This window comes from Mauremys mutica, chromosome 14 (assembly GCF_020497125.1).
Source record: "Mauremys mutica isolate MM-2020 ecotype Southern chromosome 14, ASM2049712v1, whole genome shotgun sequence".
NCBI lineage: Eukaryota > Metazoa > Chordata > Testudines > Geoemydidae > Mauremys > Mauremys mutica.
Window position 1 is genome coordinate 8,473,515 of NC_059085.1, and position 21,264 is coordinate 8,494,778.

Consider the following 21,264-nt stretch of genomic DNA (forward strand, 5'->3'; position numbering starts at 1 on the left):
CTTTAAACTCCTCTCCCCCAAAACTCTCCTGATTCCTTTTGTCCCAGTCCAAAGAGGACAATGACTGTAAATCTGTCCAGATACAATCGCCAGAGAGTAACTGATCAGACGTAGTTGAGAGGGAAGGGATGCTCAGGAGCCCCACAAAGAACCCAGGTGCCAGAGCCCACTGGATGCTCCAGCCTCTCTGACAAAGGGGACTGGACAAACTAGAGGAGTCCTAACCCAGGCGGTTTTGATTTCTTTATCAGTTGGGCTGACATGGTTCCATCCAGACCAAGCTACAGTAGAAAGTGTTCTGCATTCCCCCAGTCCATAGCTTCATTTTTCATGTGGCTGGCTCCCAGCCACATCTCTCATTGGCCACCTTGCAGGGGGAGACAAAGCTGTAGCTGTTTACTAGCCACCTTGACCTTGTTCCAAGCTCTGCGGTAGCTCTGCAAGGACATCTGCAGAAGTAAAAATGGAGAAATAGGAAGCCAATGGCATTTGAGTAGGTACTGCCTCCCAGGGCTTTCCTTTGAACACTATATAGAAAGCAGTGAGATCCCCCACAGCCGTTTATACGGGGATCTGAACCTCAGGACTCTGAACCTGAAGAACACTGAACTTTGGGGAATGCTGGATTCAGCTCCCAGGGTGGATCTGACCCTTAATATTATTGGTATTATGCTAGTGCCTCGGAGCCCCATCCTTAACCAGGAACCAATGGTGCCAGGTGCTGTACAACACACAGAACAAAAAGCTGGTCCCTGCCGCAAAGACCCTACAATCTAAGTATGCAACATAGGGCCATCTTTCTGCGTTAGGGAACGGGGGGGGGAGATTGTACCATGAACATAAGAGATTCCTAGGGACCTGCCCTGGTTTCATCACACTACTGCATCTCTGAATTCACTAGCTGTGGGGCAAGCGTTGTGGTTCAATACAGAGAACTTCCCACTAGGCACTAAAAGGTTCCCCTTTATTGTTACGCTCGCTGCGTAACAGGGCATGATCTAAGGCAGGGGTAGGCAACCTATGGCACGGGTGCCGAAGGCAGCACGCAAGCTGATTTCCAGTGGCACTCACACTGCCCAGGTCCTGGCCACCGCTCTGGGGGGCTCTGCATTTTAAATGAAGCTTCTTAAACATTTTAAAAACCTTATTTACTTTACATACAACAATAGTTTAGTTCTATGTTATAAACTTATAGAAAGAGACCTTCTAAAAATGTTAATCTATGACTGGCACACGAAACCTTAAATGAGAGTGACTAACTGAAGACTCAGCACAGCACTGCTGAAAGGTTGCCGACCCCTGGCCTAAGGCAATAGCTTCAGGAGCCTTTTCCTAGGCAAGTCACAACCTTTCTGTGCTTCAGTTTCTTCATCAGTAAAGTGGGCTGTGACGCTGGCAGACCAGGTACCAGCTCCTGCCAAGGCCCAGGGCCTCACTGAACACTGACAAATGCGTAGCTAGAAACCAGTCTGGTTAGTATAGTTCAAATACATGTCAGTGTTAGACTTTCTGGAATGCTTGTAGGATGCTGCATGTATTAATCCAACTTACAATATCTGTCTCCCATGGTATAAAGTTATATGGAGTGTTTGCATTGTAACCCTCTGCAACTGTGTAACTCACCAGACAGGAAGAGAAGCATTAATTAAGGTAAAAATGCTCATCCTGCACACAAGATGGCCCATTGAAGACAAATGAGGCATTGTGTAGCATCAGAGGACAGGTTTCAGAGGACAGGTAGCCGTGTTAATCTGTATCAGCAAAAACAAGGAAGAGTCCTTGTGGCACCTTAGAGACTAACACATTTATTTGGGCAAGATGTCAACTGTTGGGAATGGGCCACATCCACTGTAACTGAATTGGCCTCGTTAGCACTGACCCCCGCCCCGCCCTTGGTAAGGCAACTCCCATCTTTTCAAGTGCTGTGGTACTGCATCTGATGAAGTGGGTTCTAGCCGACGAAAGCTTATGCCCAAATAAATGTGATAGTCTCTAAGGTGCCACAAAGGCTTTGGCTACACTTGCATTTCAAAGCGCTGCCGCGGCAGCGCTTTGAAGCGCTAAGTGTAATCAAAGCGCCAGCGCTGGGAGAAAACTCTCCCAGCGCTGTCCGTACTCCACTTCCCTGTGGGGAATAACGGACAGCGCTGGGAGCACAGCTCCCAGCGCTGGGGCTTTGACTACACTGGCGCTTTGTAGCGCCGCAATTTGCAGTGCTGCAAAGGGTGTGTTTTCACACCCTGCTGCAGCGCTGCAAATTTGTAAGTGTAGCCAAGCCCAAAGACTCCTTGTTGTTTTCATCAAAGGACAGAGACCTGTTGATTCCATTCCTCACTCCCTCCAGGAAGCAGAGGCCTGCGCATGAACTCATCCCACCAGCTTGGATTCTGGAGTGAAGGGGATAAAAATCCCTGGCAAGGAGGAACCAGGTCTCTTTATATTGTCTGGACTCTGAGAGGCAAAACATAAGCAAGAGATCGCCGTGCTGCTTGGCATGGGTCAGCCCTAAAGGACATAGAGAGCTGCTTAATATAGAAGCTCATATTACCGTTTAAAATCTAAGACTGTGTGTGCTTCCTGCTTTAACCTTGTTGTCAATAACTCTCATTTCTTTTCTTAGTTAATAGATCTTTAGTTAGTTAATTACAGGACTGGCTACAGGCATTGTCTTTGCATTGAGATCTGAGTACAATTGGCCTGGGATACGTACAGCCTGAATATTGTTGGATTTTTGGTGGAAAGTGACTGCGACACTGTATGGAATATGGGAGACACTTTATGATATTCTGGATGCCAATATTGTAAAATTGCAATGAACTGTGCCAGATATGCCGTGAGGCATCTGCAAAAATGTTGCAATTTGCCAAGTATGATGATCTTGTTTATATGTTTGTACCTCCTTTGTACTATGCGTTATAGATATGTAGGGTATAGCTGTATTTCAAGCTTGTGCTGTGTTGCTGGGTGACACTCCTAGACAGATTGGCATCTGCACTGCCTAGCCTGCTTGATGGCCCATCAAGGGACTTCAATTGAAAGGAACCAGGGAAGACACCTTATGAGTGAGCAGCAAAGCCTGTGGACAGAGAAGGCTAAGGCTTCCATGCCATGTGCTGGGCAGTTTCTGTTTGGAACAAAGGAAATACAAGCCACATGGCAAAAGACTATAAAAGACAACTGCATCATCTCCATTTTGTCTTCATTCCTGCTTCTTACCTCTGGAGGAACTTTGCTACAAACTGAAGCTCTGAACAAAGGACTGAATATACTGTAGCTGTGGATGTGTTCCAGAGGGACTTTTAAGCCAGCAAACTCACCAAGAACCTGATATATGGACCCTGAAGTCTATGTATGTGTGTGACTGCTTCACTATTTAACATCTCTCTTCTTGTTCTTTCTTTTCTCTTTATAATAAACCTTTTGTTTTAGATACTAAAGGATTGGCAGGCAGTATGGGATTTAGGGTAAGATCCAACCTAATATTGACTGGCAACGTGGCTGGCTCTCTGGGGTCAGAAGAACATTTTGTATAGTGAGAAGAGTTTTTAAAGAACTCCTCACCTTGCTGCACCTAGGTGCTGACTGGGAGCCAGAGAACTGGAATGCAAGAAAGGGGGCTGTGTGATTTCTTTTTTTGCTTCTTGATAACTAATGTGGGGGATCAGGAGCACGGTTTGTGGCTGGTTGGGGAGTTTAACATCAGTGTCACCTACCAGTCTCAGGAGGATCCACTCTCCTCTTTGCAGCCTGCCCTGACCTTGATATTTCCAGGGAGGCCTACCCCAGGCAAGATAGACTGGAATGCCCAAGGCGACTGTCACTCCATGGTAAGGCTGTTCCAGCGCTTTAGGAGTTCACACTTGTTACTAGGTTGGTGAAATCTAATTATGGACCATACCACCAATTTGGGGTGTCTCTGCCCTGCTTTTTGACCATCTGCCCTGAGGCTGGCGCTCCCAGTCATCAGCCGCTCCAGCCAGCGTGACACAGGGGTAGTGATTAGTCACTGATAATGAATGCTTGTAAAGTGCTTGGAGCGTGTTATGATCGGAAATCAGCTCCAAAACATTTTCAAACAGTCCCGAGCGAGCGTGGGTGCTTGAAAAGGCCCACACTGGTTACACGGGCAGAGGTGAGATGTTTACGTTGCTGCTCTTCTGTATTTGATAGCTGTTAAAAAGGTCAGGATAATAATAACTGCTGATGCTTCCTATTAACTCACTAATAGCCAGGTCCTGGCTTAAAACCCCTTGGGTTCCAGCCTCAGAGTTCAACTGTGAGACCCACTCTGTCCGCTGAATACATTCAATTCAGCCTCTGACACGATCGCTGCTTTGTAAACAGGAAGCTCGCCGAGTTCTTCAATTATACTGTAGTTAAAACCACAACTCAACTCGCCCACTCATGCTGCAAAGCAACAGACCCCTTCACCATAATCACATGCATGTGTGTGGGCACAGACAGAGACAGGTGCCCTCTGAAGTTAAACCCCAGCTGTGTAGAGGGAAGGACACAAACACCATCTATGCTCAGTTACAGACTCCGGCTACAGCTATGTCTTACTGTACCTCGGCGATCTCCACCTTCCTCTCCCATATCTTAATGTTGTTTTCCAGGTCACAGATGGCCATCTTCTGATTGACATACTTCAGCACTGGGGGCACTCTGTAATCTGAGAGCTGCTGCCGCAGCTGCTTATTCACACTCTCTGCTTTGGCTCGCTCCTGAGAGAGGAAAAGGATCCAGGGCAGGTAGATTAGGTGGGACATTGCTATCTGGAAAGCAGCAATTTGGAAAAAAAACCCACAACAAACCCATCCCCCTAAAACTGAAGGTCAAGCGATTAAGCTGTGCAGAATGCAGCTGCTATTAGCGTTTCGGTTTTCTGTCTGCCAGGGGCACTCCGGAGCCTGCTTGAACTCACTGGGCAACTCCCTGGTGCTACAGCCTGGGACAGCGGAGTGGCACAAAACACAGCCGGGGCCCTCCTTCGTGCCTTCCTTGGAGGGGGAAGGGCATTGCCTCTAAAAAGAGGAAGGATATTAAATGCAGGAAGCTTTGCCGAAGCTGGGTGCCTGCAGTTAAAGTCCAAACTCCATCCTTCAGCACCTAAAGTGAGAGCTGGTTTTCAGAGCACCACTAAATCCTACTGACTTCAATCGAAGCTGCAGGTACACAGGCTTTCTGGTACCAGGGCACTTGCCTGCAGGTGCCTGAATGTAAATTTCACAGCATAACTTTAGGCACCCAGCTTCTAGTATTACAATTAAATATATTGTAATGAACTATTCCTTTGCTAATTACATATGTAATAGACAATTTATGATATTATTATGATCATCTCTTATTTGTATGGGGTTGTGTCTAGGAGCCCTAATTGGAGATCACGCCCAGCACAAAAAGACAGTCTCTGCCTCAACGAGCTTCCGAGCTCAGTATGTGGCCAAGTTAACACAGCTCTGAGATCTTCAGTCCTTCATCTCCTGGTTTTTGTGTTTTAAAGTCCCTCCCGACTGCCGCCGGAGTGAAAATGACTCTCATTGCTACGTCAGGGAAGGGCAGCTTACAAAGAGCCGTGGGGCCAGACTGTGATCCCATCAGTATAACTCAAGAGTAACTCCACTAAGGTCATCAGAGTTACTCACAGTGCAAAACAAGCATGTGATCGGAACTGGGGCGACTGACTTGAATGGAATTACTCCAGCCTTACGCCCGTGGAAGTGGGATCAAAATGTGGGTGTAGTTCAACACCAGCCTCACTTACTAGTCTATGCAGTAATCCAGTGTTAGAAAATCTTAAAAGAAATGGTCTCATAACATGAAATTTCTGGATTAAAAAAACAAGTAAACCCACAATCCCTGTATGATTGTTTCTGATGTTCCTACTACCTCCTCCACCAGGATGGTTTCCCTTTCCATCTTCTCCAGCGCCTCCTTCCTCTGGGAGATATCTTTCATCAGGCGGGCGGATGCTGCGGTGGCGTTCTGCAGCTTTCTCTGAAACAGCACAATGCGGTAAAGTCAGCGAGCCCAAAGGAGGGCAACGGCTCATCAGTGGCCACGGAAGGCTGGAGTCCCTTTACACTACACCGAGGCTCTCATCAAGCTTTATCTCGGGCTGGCCTTCTGGGACTCCGCTCCCTGCTGCCAGTTCGTCGCAGAATGGATCGATCAACGTGGCATCTCACTTCTGAGTTTCCCTTGTAGATGGCAGCCTCAGGATCTAGCCTTTGTTTAACACGTTCTAGCACGATGTTACTTGGTAGCCATCAAGGAGTGTCCTAATACAGCGAGAGGTGGAGCTACTGCTGCAGCCCAATATTTCTTACTCCAGGAAAAAGGAAAGGAAAAATCTTCCCCCTGCCCTTTTCCAGTGTGGTTTAACAATCACTCGGGGGAAGATTTCCAAAGGAGTAAAGCCTCCAGAGCCATTGACTGTCGGTGGGTGTTGCACATGCCTGTGAAAATCTCCCCCTTGGTTTATAAGGGAGCCATACCCAGGGATCCTAAAATATGCAATGGACTGACAAGCTTTTCATTTTTCCTCCCACAGAGGTGCAGCCAGCTCTGGGGTGGAATGCAGTAACCCCGCTGCAGGCGGAGTGGAGGGGAAGCGAAAGGTGCACTAGAAATGCCTAAGGTGTTATTTTGCTCAGGATACTATGCCCAATATCCCAACTCTTGCAAAAACTGCCACGGGATGAACTTTTAATGGCCACATCCCTCTTTTTTATATTACAGCTGAGAGACAGAATCTGCGGCAGCACAGTGCCCCAGCGTTAGTACTGACTCAGAGGGGAGGATTCCACCTAATGAGTCACCTCCACCGCCTGCAGCAGCACCTGGAGTTTTCTTGAAGATCACCCATCCAAGGACTGGGTAGTGTTAACCCTGCGTAACGGACGAGATCACAGCAACAAGGAGACACAAAAGTCTCTAGCACTGACCTACCTAAGGTTACTGCTTACTGCCCTGTGGGACAAAATAACCACACTGCAATGTTTGCAGCTTCGCACCAGCACATGTGGATGCAGGGCTGTACCTAGACATTTTGGTGCCCTACGCAGCCTCCCCACCCCCCCGGAGGGGCGGGGGCTGGCCCCAGGCCTTCGCGGGGGGGCAGGAGCAGGCTTCAGGGACGGGGGGAAACTGCCCCCCAACACGAGCTGGCGGAGTGGGTTGAGGCCAGGTCGCTCCACTTCCTGCCGCCTGGTGATTGCAGGGCAGGCCTGACCCCGCACTCACTGGGTGGCAGGAAGTGGAGTGACCTGGCCCCGGCCCCAGCCCACTCTGCTCTGCTTCCCTGGCTCCCAGCCTTGAGACTTGGGGGCAAGGGGGAACCGCCACCCCGGAACTCACTGGCGGGGTAGCTGGGAGCCGGTGGGGCGGAGCGGAGTTGGCTAGGGCCAGATCACTCCACTTCTCACCGCCCGGTGAGTGCAGGGCCGACCCCTGATGCAGTCCCCCGGGATGTAGCTCAGGGGAAGGGGTGGAGTGGGGGCGGGGCTGGGGCAGAGCAGGGGCCGGAGCTTTGGGGAAGAGGCAGAGCAGGGGCGGGGGCAGCTTTCCTGGCCGGCTCAGCCTCAGGAGCAGCACGCAGCTGTGTAGGGCACCAGGAAATTTGGGGCAATTTGGTGCCCCAAATTTCCTGGTGCCCTATGCAGCTGCATAGTTTGTGTATGGGTAAGGACGGCCCTGCGTGGATGCCACAAAACACACATCAGGAGGATGTATCAGAACACACCCTAGCAGCCACAGCGAATGTAAGGATCTTTATAGGCAGGCAAATCCATCAACAAAGAAATGGTTCCAAAAATTCCAGGGCAGGTGCCAACTCCCAGCCCCCACCTGCTGGAATGTATATCGCAGGCAAGCCAGGCAGCTGAAATAAAAATGCCTCTGATTGAAAGAGATGGCCTGGAAATAGAGTGTGTGTGTGAGAGAGGGACAGTGTTAAGCATCCCCCCCCACCTTACCCTGCAGGAGATAAAGAGAAAAAGAGAATGCAGGTGCCATGGGCTTGACTCACTTTGTAGGAATTGAGGATTTGAAGAGTGTTTCCCGCTGTCAGTTTTAGCTGTAGCAGGTCCCGGTTCCTCTCATCAATCTTCTCCAAAAACTGAGCGTTCTCAATCTTCAGCTGCTGGAAATCAACCTCATGGAGTGCCTCGCCCATCTCTTCCTTCTGTAAGCCAGCAAAGACACAGGCTGATGATCACGGAGCTGAGGCTAAATGCCACATAATAGGGCTTTGCTCTGTGGGGATAGCAAGCGGGGGGGGGGCCTGAAGGATGGAACCCTCAGCCCAACCTGGCCAGGCTGCTAACTCAGGGAATGGGGAGGAGTAGTGGCCATAACCTGCTGCTTCCTTCTTAATCTGGGTTTCCATTCAGTGGATCCATGCAGTGCCTGACCCCAGCACCACTGGCTATTCTCCTGCGACACCCACACTACCCCTTCCATGAGGAGCTGCAAAAATCCACCCAAGATCTTTGCCATAGCACAGAAAGGCTGCAAATCCCCTCTCTGCAGGATCTCTACACAACCTTCTCACAGGTATTAAGCTGCTTTGGAGCCTGCCTCGAACATACCAGGTGCTCTAGGTTGGGGCCTTTTCTTAATAAACTCAGAGATTACTACAATCTCTGCCAGTCACAGGAATTAAGATTAGAAGCAGAGAAAATACACAGAAACATTAGACCCCCTTGTCTGGGTGAGCCCCTGAAATCTCCCTGCCTGCTTGCAGCGAGCTGCCATTGGCCCCTTTCATTTTCAAAGGGCTGCAGCTTCCCTGTTTCTCTTCAGTCTTTACACACCTGCTTGAGCTGCAGCTGCAACTTTTTCTTCTGCACTTTGAGAGAATCATTTTTCAAACGCAATTTTTCTTTCATTGCATCCTGAAAAAGACACCGGGGTATACTGTCATGGTCATGGCTCTCTCTCCGTCATTGGTACGGTGGGGCCCAACGTGAGAGAGCCCCCAGGCTCCACTTCTTATTGTGACACTCCCGTTCTTCCAAGCCACGGTGTAACTTTCATGACACTTTATCACTGGCCAGAAAAGGAGAGGAGGCAGCACCCCCCCAAGGCTGTCATTCACGCCCCTCTATATAAATCAATCAATAAGAAATGCTCTGACAGTAACCGGGAGAGCACCCTACCTCAAATCCCACATGCATCAGCTGTGTAACTCCTCCAACCTCCAATAGGGTGTGCACAGGTGAGCTATGCAGTCATTCACGTACCAAGTCTCCTGTGTCATAGCTGGATATGTCATTGGTGAACCCCCAAGCTGGCTTCTAATGCACTACTGTAACAGTGAATTGCAAGGTAATGGGAGATATCCACACAGACTTGCCAAGGTAGGTTTACGTATGGCCCCAAACGTGGGAGAGATTATTCATGGATCAGGATTTTGTCTAAACTATTTAGCCTGGTATATAATAAATGTATAAATACACAACTCTGAACTGACCCTGTAGTGGTTCTTCTCCTCAAGATATCTCAGCACCTTCTCAGAAGCTATGACACTCCCTTTCTTCTTGGATATCGTTTGGATAATGTCTTTGTTAAAGTTGCATGTGGCTTTCTTAATATCAGCCCACCGAATATCTGCTTCTTCCATGACAGCCTGTAGAATCAAAGTCACATTATAGTAAAGAGATGTCATCTCCCATTCATTTTTTGGGCCTTGGGGTGGAGAACAACATATAGGAACAGTAGGACAAGTTCTCTGTTGGCATGAATCCATTGACGTCAGTGAATTTTGCCCTATTTGCCCTGTGGCAGTGATGTTTTGGTAATAATATCAATCTCTCATTCACTGAAGAACAAGAAAAGCAAAACATCTACTGTACTTGAGTTTCAGGGTTAATCAGTTCTGCCTGACTTGCAAATATCTTCAGATCTACCAAGTCTGAAGGAATGGTTGTGTTCAAAACGACATTTTTGATAAGAACATATGAATGTTCAGGATGATACAAAAACAACGAGAAGTGCTATGCTGTGTATTTATACCTCCCTACTTTATGTTCCACTCCATGCATCTGATGAAGTGGGTTTTAGCCCATGGAAGCTTATGCCCCAAAAAATTTGTTAGTCTCTAAGGTGCCAAAAGGACTCCTCTTTGTTTTTGCTGATACAGACTAACATGGCTACCACCACTCTGAAACCTGTCAGGATGATACAGTTAGGTTCTAACCATTTAGCTTAATCAAAGGGCTTCTATTTCACTCTCCCAACACAGAAGTGGGTGGGATGAAAGAAAAGAAAGATGCCTTTATAGTGTAGAACAGGGGTCGACAACCTTTCAGAAATGCTGTGCCGAGTCTTCATTTATTCACTCTAATGTAAGGTTTTGCGTGCCAGTAATGTTTTTAGAAGGTCTCTTTCTATAAGTCTATAATATATAACTAAACTATTGTTGTATGTGAAGTAAATAAGGTTTTTAAAATGTTTAAGAAGCTTAATTTAAAATTAAATTAAAATGCAGAGCCCCCCCCGGACCGATGGCCAGGACCCGGGCAGTGTGAGTGCCACTGAAAATCAGCTTGCGTGCCGCCTTTGGCACGCATGCCATAGGTTGCCTACCCCTGGTGTAGAAGAAGCCCTTCCAAATTGATTTGTGTTGATGTTCTGGATTAGGAATCCAGGCAGCATTGCCATTTAAAGACCTTTTTGCAATGTTTAGGGACCTCAAAAAACAAACCCTTATTGGGTGAAGGGGCACATGGATCGGCAGATCTGACATTTGTGGTGCTGTATCAAGCAAACCTGCCTACTCAGTTAAGCAAAGGTGATTCTTTAAAATCCCGTTTCCTCCCCTGAACTACGAGGTGTGGCAAGTAAGCAACTCCTGAGTCCTGGCATAGATTCTGAGATGAATCTCAGCTATGCCAGTGTAAAAATCAGAGTATCTCCATTCAGGGTCGGCTCTAGCTTTTTTGCCACCCCAAGCACAGCAATCAGGCTGCCTTCGGCAGCTTCCCTGCGGGATGTCCCGGGTCCCACGACTTTGGTGAACCCACCACCAAATTGCTGCAGAATCCGCGGGACCGGTGGACCTCCCGCAGGCGCACCACTGAAGGCAGCCTGACTGCCGCCCTCGCAGGGACCGGCAGGGCACCCCTCCCCCCCCCCGGCTTGCCGCCCCAGGCATGCGCTTGGAGCACTGGTGCCTGGAGCCACCGCTGTCTCCATTGATTTAAATGGTGTTACTCTGCTTTCATCAGTGTGAGATCAAAATTCTGCCCTTTTATCACTAGTGAGGCACAACAGCCCTTCTCCTCCTGAGCCTGGCCCTCAGATTCGGGCAAGTCTGTGACACTGACATTAGGAAAAAACACTGGGTAACACTTGTAAGCTGGGTAAAACTGACAAAGAGTCATTGAGACAACATATGGAAGCCCAGGGTGCCATTTTTAGAGCAGGACCAGCCTTTCAGAGTTCTCGGGACAGCTGCTTTAAAGCAGCAGCCCTGCATGTCCTGTCGAGAAGTTGCTATTGCCCAGTAGCTCTAGGCTCACAGAGGAGTGATCACAGCATTTAGCAGCACACATGCTACATGTTAGCATGATGACATTCCAGCCCCTTTGTTCTTTGTGCAGCGTAAAGAAGCCGATACGCAAACTGGATGGGTAATAACGCAATGGAATGCCACCACGACAAATGATCTAATGGGGGCATGAAGCAAGTGTTTGGTGCCCCTGTAGGTTTTGTCCTTATCAAGGATCATAAACACCCTGAGCAGCTGTTGCAGCACAGAGAATCTGTCTTAGTTCATCTACCAGCTCTTGCATCATAGAATCATAGAATATCAGGGTTGGAAGGGACCTCAGGAGGTCATCTAGTCCAACCCCCTGCTCAAAGCAGGACCAATCCCCAACTTGCATCCTCCAAGGCAGACAAAGAAAAAACCCTAAAGCTAAATAAATCATACTAACCTTCCTCTCTGGGTTAGCAATTTATAGGCATCTAAGAGAAATTAACACATTTCTCTAGTAAATCATCTTCCTCAGAGGAACTACCCTTTCTTCACAACGTAAGTGCTATGAGGCTAAAAAGAGGTAGGACAAATGAAGTTACTAACTACACCAGAGATTCTACAGCTCATGGAAAACTGTACCTGGTAGTTTTGTATAATCCGTTCAGAATCCCCCTTGGTCTGCTGAATTTCTTCCTTCGTCTCATCCAGCTCCCGCTGTGCTAGATCATTCTTCTGCTCCACTGTCAGGCCTATAAAACGATCTGCTGCAGCACGGGATTTAGATTTACGTCTGGTACGTGTCTGCAGTCCGGAGAAACAAAGGACTGAAGGAGCAAGTAGACAGCGACAGGACCCATTCAAAGTGGTTGCCATTAAAAAGTCAATGTTTGCCAACGGTTACCGTATTCTCCTTATACTTAGAATAGGAAATAACCACAGTGACTGTGAGGGATCTGTAGACACATGATGGGCCTGATTCTCATTTACACTTAGGGTATGTCTTCACTGCAGGCACTTACCCACGTTGCTCCAACTCCCTTCCCGTACACACACAAAACTCTCTCACCCAAGTTCGGTGGTGCCTTCAACCTGGGCTGGTAGGCTAAGGTTTGAGGGAGGCTTTCACGTGAGCAGGTAATGCACCCACTTGGCAGTGATGATGAAAACTAAATCCCTCAGGTGCTGATACTCCTGCAATGTCTTCCCACAATTCCCCCCGGGTATCCAGAAGGACAGACAAGTTCTCCCCCAATTCACTGGGAAAGACTCACAGAGCAGCTCAGCGCACTGAAGCACAAAGACACATGGGATGTGCCCCCAGAAGTCCCAGCGACATACAGGTGGGTGCAGAACAAGTGAGGACCCAGTAACTCAGACAGGGCTCTGCAGTGTGACTGCTCACACCTGGGCTACCCTAACCCAGGGGCCCATCATCTGAGTTAACTCTGCATTGAAGCCTGACCCACAGTGGCAGCATAAAGGGGCCTTAAAAAGGGGGTAAATTAGCAATGTAAAGTGACTTTAGTGTAAATGAGAATCAGGCTTGTAGACTGTTTAGTAGTGGTGTCCATCTGTAGCCCCTTTGGGGCTGTTCTGATTGCTATTTAAACTCCACTCCACCTGGGAAAGAGCTGCCAAAGAGGCTTCCCCTGTCTCAGGTCGAGGCTTGGAGACAGTGCAATCTACCCCCAGGAAGGAGACCAGGGTGAGGAGTGCCCATAGAGCTCCCACTCCTTGAGTCATTGCTGAGAAGGTGAAACTCAAACTCAGGGGCTGCCCAGCTCATGGATCACAGGCCACAGTGGCAAGTAAAGTGCTTGCTGGAGCACAAGAGGGAGAGTCTGGGAGAGGTGAGTCCTGTCACAGATTTGATGTGTGGCCTCGGACAAGTCTCTTGATCTTGTTGTGCCTCGCTTTCCTGATTTGTGAAATGTGGATAAACCTCCCTTACAGAAATTCATTAGTGCTTATAAAGTACTTTCAGATCTCTGGCAGGTGCCGTGAAGGACAACGTGTTATCGTATAAGAGAAAAGAATAGCGTCTCTGGGGTGAATGGGAAACTGAAAACTGGACTGGTCTTCAGACTGAATCCAGCTGCAGCAAGAGACAGCGCAAACCCTGATGCCTGCTAGAGCAGCGGCATCTCACCTCAAGTATGTGGTTAATTTCCTTCTAGGACATCTGAGCACTGTGGCTGTACGGTAGAGAAGTTGCCTGGTAAACATCACTTTCTGGCTCCACTCACTTCTTTTCAAATATTCCAGGGTACATTTCAAACTGGGTGAGATGCAAGGGAAACCCATTGGATGTGTTTATGGGTGACTGCTCCCCTTGTACCCCTTCTCACGCAAGCATTAAATGAGAATCCCAGCGAGAGGGAGGCAGCCGGATAGTCGGAGCCATGTTGACAGGCAGACCCAGAAATGCTGCATTGCAAACAAGAAGTAACTATCGCTGTAGCTCTGTACAGTACCTGCCCCAGGTCCAGTGAGGATCCATGTATATCTGGCAACAAATGGCTGACCAGATCCTTTGGCTCCATCTTGTTGTAGTATTTTTCAAACATTTCTGTCTCGACTTTGAGAATGGAGAGGGCATGGCTGCAAGGAGGTGGAGGTTGGAATGAGCAAGCTCTGACTTTCAGGTATAAGAGACTAGAGAGCATCTGGTCAGTGTATGAAACCAGAGGGGAAACATAAGGCTCATAGCGGTGAAAATTTTAGGTGGGGCACCATAAACATCCATAGATGCACACAAATGACGTGACTCTCTTCTTGATGCAACAGTGGGGTAAATGAAAGAATCAGGCCCATGCTCATTAAAGCCCCAATCCCATTCAAACTGAAATCCATGGGAGATTTGCTATGGACGTCAATGGGAGCTCAGGCTCTAGGGGAAGGGGACTTTGAATGCACCCCTTCAAATTTTCTGCTGGGGCAACTGGGGCTGATCTTTCATATACAGGATCCTTGCTGGTAGTCCTGATCCCAGTAAGGCGTTCACAGTGAATGCTGCTTGTTCCAGCTGGGGAGATGTCCCCAGCTGGTAAATCAGCAGTTGTGAGTGACACATAGGGTGACCAGATGTCCCAATTTGATAGGGACAGCCCTGATATTTGGGAATTTTTCGTATATAGGCACCTATTATCCCACACTCCCGTCCCGATTTTTCACACTTTATATCTGGTCACCCTAGTGACACACACAATCGGGATGTAGATAAAGTAACTGATCTTATTTTCTCACGTTTCTGATTGGGGCCGAGCCCAGATCATCCTTACAGAAGAACGCCCCTGGGCTCCTGTCAATTATCAAAAAACCCACCAGATTTAAAAGCTTTCTGACTGCATACAAGGCTCACACCTTTCTGAGGGGGCTGTGCTGAGACCTCAGAATTAACCACAAAGTAACCCCCAATCCCCATGTGATCCATGACTTTTGTACAGCTCCACCCACCCACATCCCCGGTATATTTCCTCTCTATTATATTTGCTCCATCATTTTATTTCCAGCGACTGACAGATGGAATCATCTACTGGGAACTCATTATAAAGGGAAGAAAATGTTTAGCAGATGGTTCCTGAACAGTCTGGAATGATGGACCTTGCTCACAAATACACACAAGATGCCTCCTTTACTATCAAATACATCACGATGCTTCACCCTTCATCAGGGGACAGGCACCCAAAGGCAGAGGGATGGAAGCAGCTTCAACCCTTGCACTGATCTAGATAGAAAACATAACCCCTAAACCCCTCTCTCATCAGGGCCAGAGGACAGTAAACCTGAGCCAAGCCTGTGCCCATATGAACAGACTGAGGGGGAAGAGGAGCATGTTATAATCCAGCTTTCTTGTGTATAGAGGATGAGGGTTTTCAAACAGTCCTGCATATAGGGGCCATAGGGAAGGTATAGCCTGCCCTGATTATAAAGACTGGGGGAGATTATATCTGAGTAGGACCGTGCTCTGTGGAGTGGGAGTGTGCTGTGCCCAGCCCCCCTCCCCCCCATGTGAGATTGGAGGCATAAGGTACCCCCCCTATGAGAGTGGGGGGTCCTGTGCCCAGGGCCCCATGTGGGATCGGGGGCATTTTGTACCCCCCTATGAGAGCTGGGGGTAGCTGTATCCACCCCCCTCCATGTGGGATTGGGGGCATTATGGACCCCACACGAGAGCTGGGGAGCGCTGTGCCCACCCCCCGTGGGACAGGGAGCATTTTGTACCCCCCACACGAGAGCTGGGGGGCGCTGTGCCCACCCCCCGTGGGACAGGGAGCATTTTGTACCCCCCACACGAGAGCTGGGGGGCGCTGTGCCCATCCCCCCCCGTGGGATCGGGGGCATTTTGTACCCCCCTATGAGAGATGGGGGGCGCTGTGCCCAGCCCCGTCCCCTACCTGGTCTCCTGCACCAGGGCCTCGAGCTGGGGCAGGTGCAGGGCTGCGAGCTCCTGGGACTCCGCGGTGCGGACGCTCTCCGAGTCCTCGTCCGCCATCGCTCCCCGGGGTTACCATGGCAGCGGCGGCGGCGGCGGCGGCTCCGGGCTCCCCGCCCCGGCCGGCCTAGAGCCCGGAGCCCGGCCCGGCCCGGCCCGGCCCGCGCGGAACAGTCGGCCCCGAGGCCGCCCGGGCTCTGGGCTTCTGGGTGTCCCGCTGCCCCCCCCCGCCCCCAGCCTTGCTGCCCCCGAGCCCTGCTTCTCCCTGTGCCCCCCCGAGCCCTGCCGCCCCCTGACCCCAGAGCCCTGCTGCCCCCTGACCCCAGAGCCCTGCCGACCCCTGACCCCAGAGCCCTGCCACCCCCTGACCCCAGAGCCCTGTTGCCCCCTGACCCCAGAGCCCTGCTTCTCCCTGTGCCCCCCGAGCCCTGCTGCCCCCAGCCCGCCCCCCAGCAGGCTGATTAGTGCGTCTCTGGAGGGTCTGAGGAAGCTGAAAGGTCTTTTTGGAACACTAGGTGTGCAGGGGAATGCAAAATCTCTCCCTCCGAAACCCACCTTTCCACGCCCTGGGGAGAGACCCTTTGTATGCTAATCCCCTTCTGGAAACTCCAGTTCAAAGACCCCAGATCTGTATCCAAAGGGAACCGAGCATGTTACCAGAGTGCTTGTTTTGAGCGGACCCACCAGGTGAGGTGTGAAAAGACTGCATTGGCTAAAGTCCATGTGAGAGGATGAACTCTGGTGTGCTTAGAAGCATGCGGGTGGGTTCCTTTGTTGTTTGTAATCTGTGTTCTTTGTAATGCTTCGTACTTTAAGAACAAAGTCAGCTTGCGTATGCAGATCTATATTAACTGATGTCTTATCCATCTCTGGAGGGAAAGCATGAAGGTGTGCCAGGGCAGTTATCCATGCTGGGAAGGCGGGGAACTGTCCAGCCTGGGAATACCCCGTCAGAAGGGAGAGAGATGAGGTCTCAACTCAAGAGAGGCAACAGCTGAGGAGCTGAAAGCCAAGAGTGGTGCCCTTGCTGAACCACTGAGGAGAAAGACAGGTGTAGTTGCCTGGAACTGTGACAGCATCATCCAGTATTGTAATACAGATAAAATCACAGTAGGGTTTGGGGAGTGAGAAATCTCAGTCCCATAGGATTTGCTCAAGGCTGCCAAAATCGTCTCAGGCAGCAATGAGCATTTGAAAGGCAGTGTCATCTAGGGGATAGGGTACTGGGCTGGGAGCCAGGATATCTAGGTGTATCTTTGTTCCTAAGAAAACATTAAAAAGTGACGATTTGAAAAGTCCGGTGTATTTGTCACTACTAATGCTTTGTTCGTTTTTGCAAATGCTTGAATAAGGAAAATCGGTGAAGCCAGTTTAACTTTTCATTACAGTCGCTTTCACTCAGATTCTTAGTCTTTGGGTTTCAGACACAGCAAGGGAATGCTGATGTGTTTAAAGCAACCATTTTCCTGGGCATTTTAAAAAATGAATAAGTGGAAACATCTTTGCTGGGTGTAGATTGGAGCAGAGCTTGGTTTTACAGCATGTGGAGCCAAATTTAAATTGACAGTGTTACATTTCCTAAGTGTCTTTCCTTCTGAAAGATCCCAAAGCACTAAATGAGCCCTGTACCACTGGGACCATCACATCATGTCCCACTTGGCTCCACCCCCACAAGTCTCTGAGGGAGGAAATCTTCCCCCCTTGCAGAGCCCCTTCCTGATCTTTCCATTGCTCTCTGTTTTCATCCCACCCCCAAGTGCTGAAACATGGGACCTGTCACCCTCCCCGAATCCTTGCAGATCCATCAATGCAGAAGCTCTGAGCCTCCCCTGCTGTTCCAGCCTCCATTGCCCCTCCCCTCCCAAACACATTCTGCCCCCTGGCAGTATGGTTCCATTGGAGTCCCACTACCAGAGATTCCCTGGACTGTGGCTGCCCCAGGACCTCCCTCAAAACTGGGGTCCCACCACTAAGAAGGCTCTGTGGAAGAGACAATAAGGTCCTAGATAGAGTTGGCCAATTTTTGGGAACCTGTGTGTGGCTAGAGCTGGGAAGATGGCAATACCTCAGCCCTGCCCCAATGAATCTCCAGCCCCTTCTCCAACAAAGTATCTTCTGTAAGATGGGGGAATGGTGCTGGAACACACCTTCTGTCTCCTCCACATTGGAATGGGGGGATTTGGATGTGAAAGGCCCCTAATGCACATAGGTTGGGGAGATGATCCCACCCTTGCAGTGGAAAGCAGCAGCCAGATTCACAGCGCAGTGTACAACAGGGGTAGAGGCAACTTTGAAGGCCAGATTTTCGGTGAACAGAGACTCCAAGTTCACTTGCAAATACCCAGGTATGGCTTCTTAGAATGAACACTGGCATGTGTTTAATAATCCTGTAAGTGGAGTTTAATGGAGATCTCGGGGTACTATTTCCTTTAGGGTCACATTTGCTCATGCGTTTGATACTTCCAGAAGCTCCCATATTAAATGTTTTCCTTTAACTTATCAGCATCATCCAAAACCTCTGATTTGATCAGTGCCTTTGTAACACCCCAGGTGAGATAGCTGCAGATCTGATGTAGCTGCCTGAGCTGAGGGGTCAGGTTCATTAACTTGGAGGCAATAGCAACTGTCATCAGATGCTCCTGGTGTGGTGCTCTGTTCTAGTCAATGTTCATATCAATCGGCTGCACGTGTGTTCCCTCTGTGTGCTGCCCCAGCTCTGTGCAGATAGCTGACCCAGCAGACCCCGAGAGAACCCCCAATGACCACAGACTCTAGTAAGGTACGAAGGCACATCGGCCAAGTTTATTGTTGAAGAGAAACACAGTGTCCAGCTCCCTGGCATAGAAGTCCAAGGTGCTGCTAAGGTGCTGCTAGCTAGTACTTATGTGCTCCCTGACAATGGACCGGCTCAGTCAGTGGCGGGACTTTCCACTGCCCCCTAGGCCGGACAAAGACATCCATTCAGGGGTGCATTCTTATACACAGGTACAAACAAGTTACACATCACTCCTGACATATTGAGGTGCAACCTCTCTACGTAGCAAGGAACCCCTCTACGTAGCAAGGTGCCACCTCTCACCTTGTACATGTTGGTTCGAACAAAACAACTCTAGCCATCATATTACCCTTTTGGCCCTGTCATTGGGATGGGTCAGCTTGTTCCTTGTTATCTGTGTGGAGTGTACAAGTATGCGAATGTTCTGATATCTGGTGTCCAGTACCTTTTAGGTATGTCTCTTTTTGCAGCATCAGCCCTTTCCTTGCCAGCTTCTGTGAGCAGGGCCTGCCTCTGGCTCACAGCTTAACTTTGCTTTATGTTAGCAAAGTCTTGACCATTACTTTAGTTCAGGCCTTAGGCCTCATACTGGGCCTCTGATAAGGGTTTATGTTTCAGGGCCTCATCTTACTACATCAACCTCATAAACCTCTTTCTGTGGCCCACCCACTAGAAGGGGACAAAGACACTTTATAGCTGAATTCCACTTTGTGAGGGCAATTGCAGTATGTACGCACACAACTGCAGGTGTACTGATATGTGTGGACCTCAGATCTCTTTGTTTCAGACTATGGAGCTGATGTTTATTATGATACCGTTGCATCCAGTAGTAAAATTAAGGTAAATTGTCAAGGCCCAGTTCTGCAAACAGTTCCTCTTGTGTGTATGTCTACTGCCAGGAGCAATGGGTTTGTGCATAAGAATGACTGTGTGCAGGAGTAGGCTCTAAGGCCCAGATCCTCAAAGGCATTTAGGTGCCTAGCTCCCAATGATTTAGGCGCCTAGTTACCTTTGAAGATCTGGGCCTGTGTCTCACCACTGTGATATCACTGAATCAAATTCAAACTTGGGGTAAGCAGGTGCAAGGCCTTTTGCGCAGTTATGTTGAGTAGGAGGGCAGTGGCAGCACCAACAATGTGTTTGCAAAGTCAGTGTAAATAGACATCTCTGTCCTCCGCATGTAGCACAGTGACAAATTCATCCAGCCCTACCGGAGCTGGGATACGTGATGTTAACCTATTTATATAACTACTGTAGGATCAGGACAGTGGCAACATTCTCCCTATTTCTGGTCTGTTGCTAAAACTTGATTTATTGTGTCACAATTATGATAACATCATGTTTGCAGAGGAGCAGAGCAAGGATACTGCATATTCACAGAATGGCCAGAATATGTCAAAACCCATGTACGAAACAGATCTTAGGAATAATTGGATCTGATCCTTCAGCAAAGAAACAAGCTCTGTGGCCTCATTACCATTCCAGCAAGATGGCACCTACTTGTGGTCTTATATCACTTATAGAGACCGGCTATGACTGTAACAAAGCTTTCTAAGATATGCTTTTTATAAAAAGGCTATGGGAGTGTGTGTGTGTGTAGACACACAGAACAATTAATTTAAAAGTACATTAAGGTTGCAAAAATCAACCACTCAGAAATTAGGAAATGCCACAAATAAGATGCCTGCGCAACCTTAATTTGTCCCTCCTGTCTTTAATGAATGATCACAAACTATTTTTTCAATAGGAACCCTACCTCGTTCAGTGCACAAGATGGACAGTGCTTAATTATTGAGCAGCTATTCTATATTTTGTTTTATCCTCATTGTTCAATGTGTGGCCCTATGCCTTACTGACTGCACACCATTCAGACTATGCAGATAGAATTATTCATTTCTTCATGGTCTTTTCTATCGTGTGCATTGCTATAGTATCTGAGTATTCCAGAAATATGAATGAATTGATCTCCACAGAACCCCTGTGAGGTGAGAGGGTGGTGTTAATCCCATTGTACAGATGATGAATTGACACACATAGAGATTAAGGTAAAAAGTATCCATTGATTTTGGGTGCCCAGTTTGAGCCACCTAGGACTTGATTTTTCAGATTACTTAGCATTATATAGCACTTACACGTTCAAAGTGCAGCTCCCATTGATTTTCAGTCACAACTGTGAATGCTCAGTACTTTGCCAAATCAGACCTCAGAGTCTCGAGCTGGATATCCAGAAAATGTGGAACACCCAATTAGCGACCACTAGTGAAAAGTCTGGTTTAAGTGACTTGCCCAGCACCACACAGGAACTCTGTGGCAGAGGCAGGGATAGAATCCAGGGCAGCGTTCAACTGCCTTAACCTGATACCATCCTTTCTCTTCCTGCAATCCCCTGCCTCATTTACTACACACCTTCCAACTTCTGTACCAAATGAGGCAGGGGTCCTACAGACAACAGCCTCCTTCACTACACAACCCTGATTCATCCCCAAGGCAAGTCCATCCTGTGCATTGCATCAGGCAGAGGTCCTGTGGAAAAATAGTATGCAGGGCCGGCTCCAGACCCCAGCGCGC

At 48.8% G+C, this 21,264-nt stretch overlaps 1 protein-coding gene across 1 annotated transcript; it reads right to left on the bottom strand.

The window, feature by feature from the left end:
- Window positions 1–10: 10 nt before the first annotated feature.
- Window positions 11–16,098, bottom strand: CCDC113 (coiled-coil domain containing 113). Its single transcript, XM_044987714.1, has 9 exons — window positions 15,883–16,098; window positions 13,960–14,086; window positions 12,125–12,286; window positions 9,476–9,631; window positions 8,817–8,897; window positions 8,030–8,185; window positions 5,890–5,997; window positions 4,569–4,724; window positions 11–449 (listed from the first exon to the last, which is right to left on the bottom strand). The coding sequence occupies exons 1-9, from the start codon at window positions 15,978–15,980 to the stop codon at window positions 357–359; spliced, it is 1,137 nt and encodes a 378-aa protein (XP_044843649.1). The 5' UTR covers window positions 15,981–16,098; the 3' UTR covers window positions 11–356.
- Window positions 16,099–21,264: the final 5,166 nt, after the last annotated feature.

Coding starts and splice junctions, on each gene's coding strand:
- CCDC113 (XM_044987714.1), bottom strand. CDS start 15,980: ATGGCGGACGAGGACTCGGAGAGCGTCCGCACCGCGGAGTCCCAGGAG. Junction 5,998..8,029: donor AAATCCTCAATTCCTACAAA/GTGAGTCAAGCC, acceptor GTGCTGTTTCAG/AGAAAGCTGCAGAACGCCAC. Junction 450..4,568: donor GGAAGGTGGAGATCGCCGAG/GTACAGTAAGAC, acceptor TTACTTCTGCAG/ATGTCCTTGCAGAGCTACCG.